Source organism: Martes martes (genome assembly GCF_963455335.1).
Source record: "Martes martes genome assembly, chromosome: 2".
In the NCBI taxonomy this organism is placed as follows: domain Eukaryota; kingdom Metazoa; phylum Chordata; class Mammalia; order Carnivora; family Mustelidae; genus Martes; species Martes martes.
The window spans coordinates 169,910,825-169,923,868 of NC_137889.1; the positions used below are offsets into that span (position 1 = coordinate 169,910,825).

At 47.7% G+C, this 13,044-nt stretch overlaps 1 protein-coding gene across 9 annotated transcripts in view; it reads left to right on the forward strand.

The window, feature by feature from the left end:
* PGCKA1 (PDCD10 and GCKIII kinases associated 1) overlaps positions 1-12,537 on the forward strand; it is an 86,362-nt gene extending 73,825 nt beyond the window's left edge. For 7 of the 9 annotated variants that reach the window (XM_080797576.1, XM_080797571.1, XM_080797570.1 and 4 more), the window contains 2 exons: positions 9,738-9,791; positions 10,824-12,537. In XM_080797576.1, the coding sequence (XP_080653702.1) occupies positions 9,760-9,791; positions 10,824-11,733 (942 nt within the window). In that variant the 5' untranslated portion in view covers positions 9,738-9,759 and the 3' untranslated portion in view covers positions 11,734-12,537. Of the gene's footprint in view, positions 1-4,180; positions 4,349-9,737; positions 9,792-10,823 lie in introns of all 9 variants that reach the window. The other 2 variants (XM_080797577.1, XM_080797575.1) reach the window with 1 other exon arrangement.
* The last annotated feature ends 507 nt before the right edge of the window (positions 12,538-13,044 follow it).

The following is a 13,044-nucleotide window of genomic DNA, read 5'->3' on the forward strand; positions in this document are numbered from 1 at the left end:
CCACCATAATGTGGCCAGATTACCGAATAAACCTCGTGCTGGGCCAGAGCTGCAGGAGGCCCTGCCATACGGTGGTGCCACGGCCACCGAGACTTAGAGGTGACAGTCCACTATCCGAAATATTTACCGCATCACCTACTCCCTAACTTTGCCCCGGAGCAAAGTGCCTACACTATTTATGCCCTACACCTTGTCTCAGAGGCCTTTCCAATACACAGTCCCCAGAGACTATAGATTAACCAGCTGCTCTGTACTGCCATCTGGTGGTCACAGAGGCAAGCACACCTATAAAATTCTGTCCCAACCCAAATTAATAGGATCTAGTACCTTTTGCAAAAGCTACTGGATTCCCAAACCGCAGCTTGTTGTATAATCCAGTGGACTCAGAAACCAACAGAACCTACCAAGACAGATGCCAGGAAATGCTAACAATAATGAGAATTAGAACAACAGCATTAATAGCTACACTGTACCACCTTCTAACTTATATCCCTTGACTTATCTATAGAACAGTGGTTCACGCCTTAAGGGATTGTTGAAAAGTTAAAATGAATGAGTACACGAAAGTTCCTAAAACAGGGGTGCCTGGGTGACTCAGTCAGTTGGGTGTCTGCCTTCTGCTCAGGTCATGATCCCAGGGTCCTGGAATCGAGTCCCACATCGGGCTCCCTGCTCAGCTGAGAATCTCCTTTCCCTTTCCCTCTGCCCCTCTCCCTGCTCCTGCGTGTGCACACTCTCTCTCTCTCTCTGAAATAAATAAATAAAATCTTTTTTTTAAAAAAGTTCCTAAAACAGTACTTGATGCATAGTAAACACTGAAACGTTTACTACCTATTCTAAGTATTCGTAAGTACTAACAGTATGCCAGACACTATAGTAAATGCCTTACAAACTTCTAGCTCATTTAATTTTCAAAACTGTCCTGGCAGGCTGGAACGGTTACCATTCCCATGTTGCAGATTCGTCAGCTAAAGCTTGAAGAAGCTAAGAAATTTGCCTCGAGGTCACAAAGCTAATAAGTGGTGGTGGGAGAATGGAAATTGGCAACCCGGCACCTAGATTGCTCCTTTAAACACCAGGCTGAAATACCATTATGCTGTGATGAATCTTCCCAAACGTTCATCTAAATCCCATCCCACCCCACACAGATATTCCGCTGCCACCACCACCATATCCACACATTCAAGACTAGAAGTTCTCTCAGGGAACACCTGGGTGCCATTGTTTTCCCAGAACCTGGTCCAGTGCCTGGTACACACTAGGGATTCGTTAGAGAGCCATGGAATCAGCGGAGACACCGTGTAATGACTGATCATTCACGAAACGTCTGTTTTAAGGACAGCAGACCAGTGACCACCTCAGGAAAGAAAACATGGTGTCAGATTTTGAATAGAAGGAAGGGCCATAGACCTGTTTGTTTGTTTGTTTGTTTGTTTGTTTGTTTAAGATTTTATTTATTTATTTAACAGAGAGAGAGAGAGAGAGATCACAAGTAGGCAGAGAGGCAGGCAGAGAGAAGGGGAAGCAGGCTGCTCATTTGAGCAGTAAGCCCGATGTGGGGCTTGATCCCAGGACCCCGAGATCATGACCTGAGCTGAAGGCAGAGGCTTAACCCACTGAGCCACCCAGGCACCCCATAGAACTGTTTTTAAGATCCTCAGAGAGATGAGGTTTGCCGGTCTATGGACCACAAGGAGAGGAAAATGGAGTGACACTCTCACCGTTGGAAAAGTCTTATTGTTCCACATTTAACAGAGACACCCAGGATCCTGTGGCCCCAGCAGCAGTGAAGTCATGGGACCAGGACCTGGCTTGTTCCCCAGAGCTCGTGCAATGAAGCACTGCAGAAACAGTGTAGACACCCTCCTCGGGTAAACACACCAGCAAGAACAGCCGTAGGAAAGGCCAAGGAGGCAGCCCTCTAAATAATATGATTTGAGAGGGCCCAGCGCAGCCTCTCATCAAGATATAGCTGTTTCAACCTGGCATTTCATCCTTGGAGACTGACTGATTTCTTGGCTCCTGAGAACTTAACCTCCAGCCCGGGTGCCCATGCCTCCTCCCCTCCTGCATTCTCCAGTGGAGACTGGGGGCCCAGCAGCGCACCTCCTCCAGCCTCACAGGGTGGTCCCTGAGATCAGAATCTTCACCCCTCCCAGGAGCTTTGCTGTTACACGTCCTCTCCCCCGGGACTCCCTGGACAAGGCTGAGGAGACCCCTGCCAAAAAGCCACACACATGAAGGAATGAGCCAGAAAACTCGGGGCCTGAGGAAGCACAAGGAGGGGAACCTTTTTGTATTTGGTCAGGACCCTGGGCTGGGCCGAGTGTGGACCTGGGACCCATGCACACCTCAGTAGGATGGCTGTGGTGTAGTTTACAAGCCACTGAGAGAAACCTCGCCTGCACCAGCGTCCTACTGGTGCCCGCCATGCCTCAGGATTCAAGGGGGCAACCGTGTGTAAACCAAGTTGAGGAGGGGGTCATGAGGGAAGTCCCCTTTGTTCACTGAGTCACCTTTTAGGTCATCAGATTTGGAGGAGAGCTTTGAGGTCATGGACTCCTTCTGCAGATAAAGAAACTGAGGAGTCAGGAGACCACAAAGTTTCCCACATCTGTGCACATGGTGCAGGAGCTGTTGCTAACATGTAACTTTGCCTGGCTGGTTCCCACTGGACGCCACATGACACTTTTAGTCTGAGGCATAAAACTTCCCCTGATAATTAGGACTGTCATTTCGACTGTTGTTCTTCTCAAAATATTTCACAAAACAGAAGTTTTGTTGATTGTTAATAACTCTTGTGTGTGGGGGGGGGATTTTGTGGTCAAATAATTTGGGGAGATACTGAGGTCAACAAGGTAAAATAGTTCTTTTTCAAAACCCTGCATGTGTTCACCTTTAATTTTTTTTAAATATTTTATTTATTTATTTGACAGAGAAAGAGAAATCACAAGTAGGGAGACAGGCAGGCAGAGAGAGAGGGAGAAGCAGCCTCCCTGCTGAGCGGGGAGCCTGACACAGGGCTCGATCCCAGGACCCTGGGATCATGACCTGAGCAGAAGGCAGACACCTAACCGACTGAGCCACCCAGGCAACCTTCATCTTTAAACTTAATCTCTACTGTTCCCAAATCTATCTGACCAGGGACCCCTTTCTGAGGGGAAAAACCTACAAAGACATCTCTGCACATCAGTATCCCATCGAACCCAGTTCTGGGCAATGCTAACATATATCGTAGCACATCAACTGTAGAACATTTTATTTATGTTTATTTATTTGAGAGAGAGAGGGAGGGGGAGGGAGAGGGAGAGAGAATCTCAAGCAGATTCCCCACTGAAGGCAGAGCCCAGCTCAAGGTTTGATCTCACAACCCTGAGATCATGACCTGTGCTGAAACCAAGAGCCAGGCACTTAACGGGCTGAGCCGCCCTGGTGCCCCATACATTAACTATCGAGGATGTGTAAAACAGACTCTTTGATGGTGCTGGTAATAAAAGGTCCTTGTATAGTTTTTCAGGTTCTCCAAAATCAGCCAAGCTCAGGCTCTTTAGGAGAAAAGGAAGCACACCAAGAGTTTTCCAAGGCTATCCAGAAAGGAGGAAATGGATTGAGTAGTCTTAGAATGTAGCTTCTTGTCCCTTTTCTGTTGTGAATTCAGCAGTCAGGGAAGTTGGGCAGGCCATCTCCTATTTAGCCTAGAAAGCACCTGCCGAATATTATCCTTCATTCCTCTTGAGCCCAGGAGCTCAGTACCCAGAAACGACTCACTAAATATTTGTCAACTTCACCTGCTGCCCAGGTTATATGAAATCCCAGCTGTTTTGTAAACATTGGCGAGTTGGTTTTTCAAAAACAGAACTGGAAATTTAAATGTTTAATTTCGTGTCTCTCTCCCAACCATTCCAACTTCGATCAACTCAGACCACTTCCCCGAAGCTGCTTCTACCGCTCATGGACTAGAACCCTTGGAGCAGAATGCCCTTGACCCTGAGAATGACCCAAGGGAGGTTTTTCAGCTTCCCAAGCCGAAAGGGAGGAACTGAGTCCCACCCATCTCTCTCGGCTCCTGCACTCGGGTCTTTGTTTTGGGCCACTGGGTGGTGTGACCTCGGGTAGAAAATCTACTCATCCTTCATTCACTCACACCTAACACTCAGCAGGCATTTCTTTATTTGAATAGCAAGTGCGAAGGGCCTGTGGGTGTTGGATCCTGCCGGAAGTTAGGCGTTGCCTACGCGGAGCTTGGGATGGGAAGAGGAGGCAGACAGCAGAGGACATCAAAGCACTCGTCCCCTCGAAGAGGGCAGCGGAGGACAGGAACCATCCCTTCTTGACCTCCAGCGTTCAGGTGCCTGGTACTGGTTACGGAGGGAAGGTCTTCAGGATATACTCAGAATAACTAAATCCAGAAAAAATTGGTGGGCTTTTGGGGAGCTCCCTTTCAAAACCTTTCCCCTGTGCTTCCTTTTAGGGAATATCTTAATATCAGTGGTTTCCCGTCAGTGGTTGGTCCTAGTCTAGGGATACACAGAATGAGAGCTGACATTAGATTGGTGCTTTTTTTTTTTTTAATTTCCCACTTTTTTTTTCTTTGAACTTTTCATTTTGACTGTATGTCCGGTTTACTGAAAAACTGTCAGAAAAGTTCAGAGAAACTTCCTGTACACTCGACTCACAGTCCCCAAAAGTTAACATTTACCACACTAGGTTGGTCCTCTCTCTTTCTCTACACATGCACACACGCACCCAGTTTTGTTTCTAAAGCATTTTAAAATTTACAGACACCATGCCCTTTCCTCCTTAATCCTCGCCTGTGTGTTTCCTAAGAACAAGGACGCTCTCTTATATACCCCAGTGCTCTGGTCAAAATCAGGAAATTAACACTGACTTAATACTGTTACCTAATCTATAGGCCTTTTTCAGATTTCAGCAACAGTGTCAATAATGACCTTTTAGCAAAAAGCGTGTGTGTTTCATTTGGGCCATCGTATCTCCTTAGTCTTCTTTAATCCAGAATGGCTCCTTGGTCTTTGCCTTTCTACTATTATTATTATTATATTCTACTAATATATTAATATAATAATATATTATTATTATTATTACATTCTACTACTATTAAGATTACAGGCCAGCTATTTTGCAGAATATCCTTCCTCCACCCAGGTTACGTTCTTTTGGCAGGAAAACTAGAGATGTGGTGCTGAGTTCCCAGCGCATCCCATCGGGGGTCTCGTTGATCGCAGGCAGTGTTCCCTTAGGTTATGGGTCACGGGTGCTGCGTCCTTGGTTTCTCCACGGCCCACATACTGTTTGAGCCTGAAGCATGTGCCAGGGAGATGCTGAGACTAGCCATTCTGTTCCCCTCAAACTCTTGCCCACTAGTCTCAGCACGCATTGGTTCTTACTGGAGTCATGTACTGTTATGATGGTGATTGTTCTGGTCCCACTATCCCTTGTGTGTGTGTCAGCTGGATTTCTACTTACAAGGCAGAAATTTCCCTTTTTAAAATTTCTATCAGCGAGATTCACAAGTCCTCGTTTTATGCAGTGGGTTATAATCCTTTGTATCCGTAGTATTTATTTTGATGCTCAGTTGTTCCTGATTTGGCCAGTAGAACCTTTGCGAGCTGGTTCCTCTTTCCTTTGCCTCTGTCACTCCTTAGGACCGTCCCTACTCACAGGCAGCCCTGGGCAGCTGGGCTGAGCCTTTTTCTGTCTCTTGAGTCAGATGAAGACTCAGTATCTCTGCCCAGTGGCAGAAGACTGACTCTCTGTGGTCTTCCCACCTCCCTCCACCCTCACCACGTTCCCCCTCATGGAACAGGATTTTCCAGCAAGGACACTTGACTAGTAACTGACAGAGCATTAGTGAGTCCATCCTCAAACACAGGACTGTTTAACTTCAACACAAAACGCAGGGCAGAGTCAACCCCCAACACAGGACTCCGCGGGCGGGTGCCTGCAGCCGGCGGACATACCATCCTAATGGTATTTGCTTTTCCCCTGTGTAAACCAGGTGATGGTTGCAAAGGATTTGCCCTTTGCTTCTCTGTTGCTTTTTTATACTCCAAAGAGAAAGCAGATTTCGATTCTGCTAAGTAATAAAAGGCACCTGACAACTTAGTCCTTGCCTTCAAGCTAGCTGTTGTCAAAGTTGAGTGGGGAGGAGAAAGCAGGTAGACTGCCCATTCTGAACTCAGTCTTATTTAGAAAGAGCACGCATTCTGCCCCATCTCCCCCACCCCACCCCCATTTCCACGTGTCACACCAAGCAAAAAATATTCCCTTTTCGCTCCTGGAAATAGGAGAGCTCCTCACTCAAAGCAAGATGTGAATGTGGACGGGACATATGAAACAAGAAATATATTGGATTTGTTATTAGGAATCTTCATATAAGGAAGGAAATCCTAGATACGGGCAGGCAGGGGTTGGGTGTAAATACATTAGTCCCCACCCTTTCCGTCCGCGGTCACACAGCCTTGGACGCAGTTGCCTCCGTGAGGGAAGGAATGCCGCTGGGGAGGGAAAACCCCAGGTGTGAGAGAAGGCCAAGCCCTGACCAGGAAGAAGCTGTGTCTGCTGGCCAGAGAGGCTCGGAGCATTGCCCTCAGGTAGGAGACCAGGTCCGGAGGAAACCCATGTGGTGTGCCCCGAAGGCCAGCGGTGGGGGAGAAGCCAAGCTAGAAACTTGTTCCAGAAAGGGGAGAACCATCAAAACATCCTTCACATTCCATGGCTTTGGAGAAAAAATAGAGATCCTGTGGTTTTACTGGGGGAGGAGGAGGAGAGCCTAAAAGCCACAGGTGACTTGTCACTCCTACAAGGAAGAGGGATGTGGTGGCCCTCCATTTGGCGTCTTCAGTCTCAGCAGTCATTGCATTTCCGCGCGTGTGGCTCACAGGCCCAGGCCCCTGCAGCAGAGGGAGGTGAGTGCCAGGCTTCTCTAGGTCGACCTTGGTCAGCCTCTGACACCTGCAAACACAAGGTGTGGCTCAAGGCCTGCCCCTTTTCTCACCTCCTCCCTTCTTTCTTCTCTCTCCTTTCCCGAAAACCTTCCCCTCCTACACCTCTTGAGCTCCCCATCCGAAAATTGACCTCCCAGATATTTTTACAACGATTACTATTTCACGATGGCTGGGTTATGGACATTGGGGTGGGTATGTACTATGGCGAGTGCTGTGAATTGTGTAAGACTGATGGTTCACAAACCTGTATCCCTGAAACAAATAATACATTATATGTTAATTTTTAAAAAGTAAAAAAAATGCTGAATTATCAATTAAAAACTTTTATGAGATTGTAATCAATTAAAATTTTCTTAACAAAGGAAAAAAAATATTTCACGTTGGCTTCAAAGACATGATGATGATCCACAGTTGGTCCTCTCTCAAAAATTTCAAAGCCTGGTTTTTCCTTTTTTTTTTCACCACCTATCATCCTAACTAATTGTGTTTTTAAAGAGTCCAAGATAAATAAAAGTATTGCAAGTGGGAAGAGGGGCAGGGTTTTAGAGCTGGGTGGGGGAGGGGTGAGAAGGAGGGAATCGGGGCTGATGGAGGGGAGGAAGGGCATGTGGTATTTGTTATCTGTCCTGTGTGTCCAGCAGATATGTGAATTATTAGCAGAAAATAGGCACAAGTGGGAGCAGAGACTGGGAACAAAATTCCGGGCTCTGGAAATGGGGTCATTGAATTGAGAGTGCTTTGAAGAAGGAAATGCCTGTATGCACCAACTACTGGCGGAGCTCCCTGCGATCTCTCCCTCTGAGGAACTTTTGTGGCACTTGGGACTTAAATCTTTCAGTTGGTGCCACAGTTGATAGAAATATACTGTTTGACCCTTATCCAGAAAACAAGTATTACTTGGTGTTGCGAATGCGTTTGTTCATGTGTGTGTTATGGCAACTAGATTTTATCTTTCTTTAGTGCAAGACTTCCATCCTTTTTTTTTTTTTTAAAGATTTTATTTATTTATTTGACAGACAGAGATCACAAGTAGGCAGAGAGGCAGGCAGAGAGAGATAGAGGAGGAAGCAGGCTCCCTGCTGAGCAGAGAGCCCGATGCAGAGCTCGATCCCAGCACCCTGGGATCATGCCCTGAGCCAAAGGCAGAGGATTAACCCACTGAGCCACCCAGGCGCCCCCATCCTTTTTTTTTTTTTTAACGTGCTGTGTCCAAATAGGTCTGAATAATAAGTATGTGGTTCTTGTGAAAATTAACTCATACACTCTCCAACAATGCTATATGGTAAACATATCATCATTCCCATTTACAGATGGGATAGCTGAGGCCCAATATTGTACAGCCAGTCAGAAGCAGAGCTGGGTTCTGAACCATACAATCCAAGTAAATCTCCCCATCTCCAGTCTATTATCCCATCGGCAAAGACTTTTTTTTTTTTTTTTTTTGGTCATAAGCAGTAACATTCACAAGTTCTGGAGATTAGGATAGGCTATCTTTGGGGGGCCATTTTTTCAGCCCTCCATAGGAAGTTGTTTGTGGATTACATAGGTCCCATAACCTACCTGTCTATAACCTCTTAACACCAGTCATGGAGCACCCGGCAGGCTTAGTCGAAGAGCATGCAGCTCTTGATCTCGGGGTTGTGAGTTCGAGCCCCACATTGAGTGTAAAGATTACTAACAACAACAACAATAACAAACTTAAAAAAAAAAAAGAACAAGAGAGCACAGGTCTTTTATCATGTGGGTAAAGGCTTATGAAGTGGTTGTGAGGGCATCTTGGGAATCCAGCCATGACTAAAAGAAGACAGAAGAGCGGGCTGGGAGGCAGCGACACAGCTAACAACGAACCACTTGTCCCTCTTCCTAGGGGTGTGTATCTTACCAGGAGGGAGGGACCGGGGCTGTAGATTCTGTTATCGGCCTTTTTAAAGGCTGTAGGTTTTAGAAATGGGAAGTAACTTAGAGGTTCTTCCGCACCAGTGTTTCGGCTCTTCAGAGGCAAGATCAGAACAACAGATCAGTTCTACGTGGAGGGAATATGTGCGTCAGAGGGCAAGCGTCGGGGAACACGACGCTCGGAAGGGGCAGGTGGGAGGTGAAAGCAGCCCGGACCTGAACCCACCTGCTGCCAGGAGGCCCCCAGAGGCCCGTCCTTGAGCTGCAAGAGCCTGGAGCCCTTGGACCGGAGCCACGCATGGGTGGCCCAGTTATGGGAAAGGCAGCACAGGTGCACTCCAGTCCGGGTGAAGCTTAGAATGATGACCGCAGCTGTGACCTCCTTGGGTGTCTGCTGTGGAACACGCCGGTCAGCCACCTTACCCAGATGTCCTTAAACACTTGAGTAGCTAATCCCTTGGTAAGGAATCCTCTCTTCTCTCTTTCACCTCCCGATGCGGACACATTCCCGCATCCCCAGCACAAGGCGGTGAGGGAGGAAATGGTACAGACCCTTTCAACCCCGCCGTTCTCCCCCTAGCATTCTTCAGCCTGTGTTCCCTCCTTTGCCAATGGGAGATGACACAGGTAACTCCCAGGGTTGGTGAAAGGGCCTGGCACAGAGACCGGTGTCCGTAGACGTTTGAGAGCTCTGAATCCGCAGTTTGGGATAAAGGAAGGGGTTCCTAGGAACCCTGACCTCCCTGACTCGCATGTTATCCTTTCGCCAAAAACTGTGACTCAACGAACTTGGAGTATCTGGGGAAGAGAAAGCAAACGTAATTCCTATTCACATGTCATTCACTGTGTTCTTTCCTTTTTAACTTTCTTTTCCAGATGGTAACACAAAATAATCCAGATGGGGTGCAGGTGCTGTAAAATGATACAAAGGTAAAGTTGAAAACATAACCTGTCAGTGGAGGAATCTGGGATTACCACGGGGGCCCTCTGAAGACCAGGACTGGGTTTAGTGCGTTTATCCCGCTTTGGGGCATGACCAGCATCGCCAAGAAATTATGAGTTTGGAACTGCTTTGATACCATTTAAGGGGACATGTGGCCCCGATTTTTAAACTTATTTTGCTCACCGCTCAGAGCACTTTGGGAACGACATCATCCTCTGAGAGCGAATTTGGTTTAGGCTGAATTTCCAATTCCCCAGAGAGCTTCAGTGCAAAGAGAAGCTTGGGTTTCAGAAGTGATGCCTCAATGAAATGACATCGCTGAACATAAATCACGCCCGTCACATACGTGTTTTTAATTTTGTCCAGATTCCATTTCAGAATAATTTGGATCCCATGAGACTTCTACACAAACTAAAGGGAAAACATTAGTTAATTTGCTTCCTTCACAAATAACACTTTTTATCATTCTAGTTCTACATCTGTAGCTAAATGGCTGTCTCCATTTATTCATATGTATGTGTGTGTATAAGTTCTATTCTATTGTAGTCACAATATGATGGTAGGCTTTATCCAAAAAACACTATAATAAATATTATAAGTGTCATTCATTCAGTCCAGATTTCATAGTTATTATTTTAATGACTGCACAATATTCCATTAAGGGGATGTGCTTAACCACTTATTCCCCTGTTATTGCACATGTTTTATTTCCCTGTTTGGTTGTTTTAAACTCTGTGAATCACTTTGTACTTTACTTTGTTGCATGCTCTCTTAGATCTCTTCTTAGGATCTCTTCCTGGGGAGGGGGGTGGGTACATGTTTACACCAACTCTATCTACTTGGTTTAGACACACATATAGGCTTAATGGAATAATCCCAGAAATTAACAGAAGAGTAGGAGGAAGAAGAGCCTGCAAAAAAAAAAGTATTAATGATTGAAGTTAGTCATTCATAAAGTTAGTAATGAATAAAGTGAATTAGTGTTTAGCCTGACCCTCATTCTTGTCCCTCTCCCCCAGCTATCTCTTTGATCCGGTTCAAGTGCCCTCCCCTGGCTATGTCAACGAGGTGAACAGCTACAAGGTGGATGAAGGTGACCCTGGTAAACTGAAAGGCAAACAGAGCAGCCAAGTCCTCGTGCACAAAAATGAGCTGCAGAGCGAGAGCCTGAAGAGGACGGCCAGCAGAGGCCGAGCCTGCGGCGGGCCTGAGCCCCACCGGCCTCCTCCAGGACAGCCCCCTCAGGGGGATACAGCGGGCGGACACTGTGTTGGTAAGGCCGGCAGTGCCATCAATGGCATCGGCCCTGCCCTTGCCCCCCTGCAGCCCACTGGGGATCATGGGCCCCACCAGTGTGACAGGGGCTCGATGCCTGCGAACAGCGTCTCCGCAACTCACCCCTTCCCAGAAAGAGGGGGCCCGGGACAACAGGACAGTGCGCTGCTGGCCTCGCAAGAGACCCCGGTCGTCCGAAATGGGGACTCCAGAGCTGCTTCCACGGCGGAAGGTCCTGCCTTGGAAGTACTAGACCTCCAGATCCCGGCCCCAGATTACCCTCCCCTTTGGGGCTCAGTTGTAGACAAAGCTGATGGGGATGAAAAGGACTGTCTTTCCAAGAGCCAGACTGGGGAGGACCCCCTGGCGGGAACTCACCCCAGGGAGGGGGAGCACGGTTTGAACATGCCGTTCCCCTTGAAGAGAAGTTGGGATTCCTTGAATGAGGCCGTGACGACAGACGGCCTAAGCGTCTGCTGTGAAGAGGAGGCTGTTGCTCAGGCCGATTCGAGAACCGAGCGGGAGGATGCACGTGGCTCCCCCGGCGAGCCGGGCGGGAACGCGGAGGATGAGGATGCGGCCGTGGCCGAAGCCCTTGCGGCCTTAGAAGCAGCAACCGCCGGAGAAGACGTGGACATGGACGAGGCAGATTAGGGCCTGAGCAGGTGGCGCAGTGCGCACGTCGGGTGCGCGGGCTCTGTGGACAGACTGGCGCCCCCGGCGGCCTAACAGGTTATTTGCTGCTCGGCATTCGTTCTGATGATCGCGGGGGGCCTGCGTCCGGGCGCTTGTTGTTCAGTATGGACCGCCCCGCGGTGCCGAAGGGCCGTCACTCAGGGCTCTGGAATAAAAATCAAAGTGGGCGGTGCAGGACTGCCCACGGCGCGTGCAGGAATTAAACATCCTGCTCGTCCACCCACAGATCTCCCTGCAGAACATCTGGGACAGATGTTCTTGAGAATGCTCTGAAATCCCAGCGCTTAATCCCCTCCCTCCTCCCACCCAGCAAGGGCACAGAATCACGAACATTCTGTCTGGAAATTCTTTGTCTTGCTTTTGCGAGCCAGACATTGTACCCAACCTGAAAAAGGTAGCTACCCCCACTGAAAGTGCCTAGTGTGTCCCCAGAGCATGGCTTGCCTTCAGGGACAGTCACCCAGGGAACTAATCACTAACCACTTGTTTGACATCAAGTTGAGCTCGGCAGCCTTCAGGATGGAGAAGAAGCCACCAGTAAACAAATGGTTAGTCATTAGCTGCGATATTAAGACACCTTGACCTTAACTTTTTTACGTTATTACTTTTTAATCTCCTTTGGGACTCGGGGAAGCCGGCCAAAATAATTCTGCAAACCGCTTGAGTTGTATTTGAGTTTTAAGTTCATGAGGTTGGGAAGAGCCAAGAGATAGACGTTTTATGCCACTTAATGTCTGATTCTGATTAAAATATAACAACATATGCGTCTGTCTGTCGTAACTCAAAGGTAGTTCTGATTTCCCCAGACCGAGTGTCAGTAAATCTTGATGCTTCTTTCCATTTGGAGAGCCACACTGCCGAGTGGCGAGTGAGGAAAACCAGTCTATTTGCTGAGGATGGCTTTGGCTGTCTGTCCCTGCCATTCAGACTCATGACACCACATGCTCTGATCTTACTGAAGGATGAACCACAGCCCTCTCTGGGTGCCAGTCTTCTAATTTATAAAAACAAGAACTGCCCTTCTGACATGACTCAGTGGAGAATTTAGAGGATGGTCCAGTCTCTCTAGAAAAATACGAACACGGAAGATGCCATCATATGGCATTTCATAACACAGGCTCTGAAATGTGGCTGACCTTGGTTTGCTTTCCAGCTTTGCCACACGACCTTGGGCAAATAATTTATCCCTTCTATTTGCCCATGCATTACATGAGAATAGCATATATTTGTAAGGATTAAATGAGATTGTGCAAGTATTTATCACGGTGC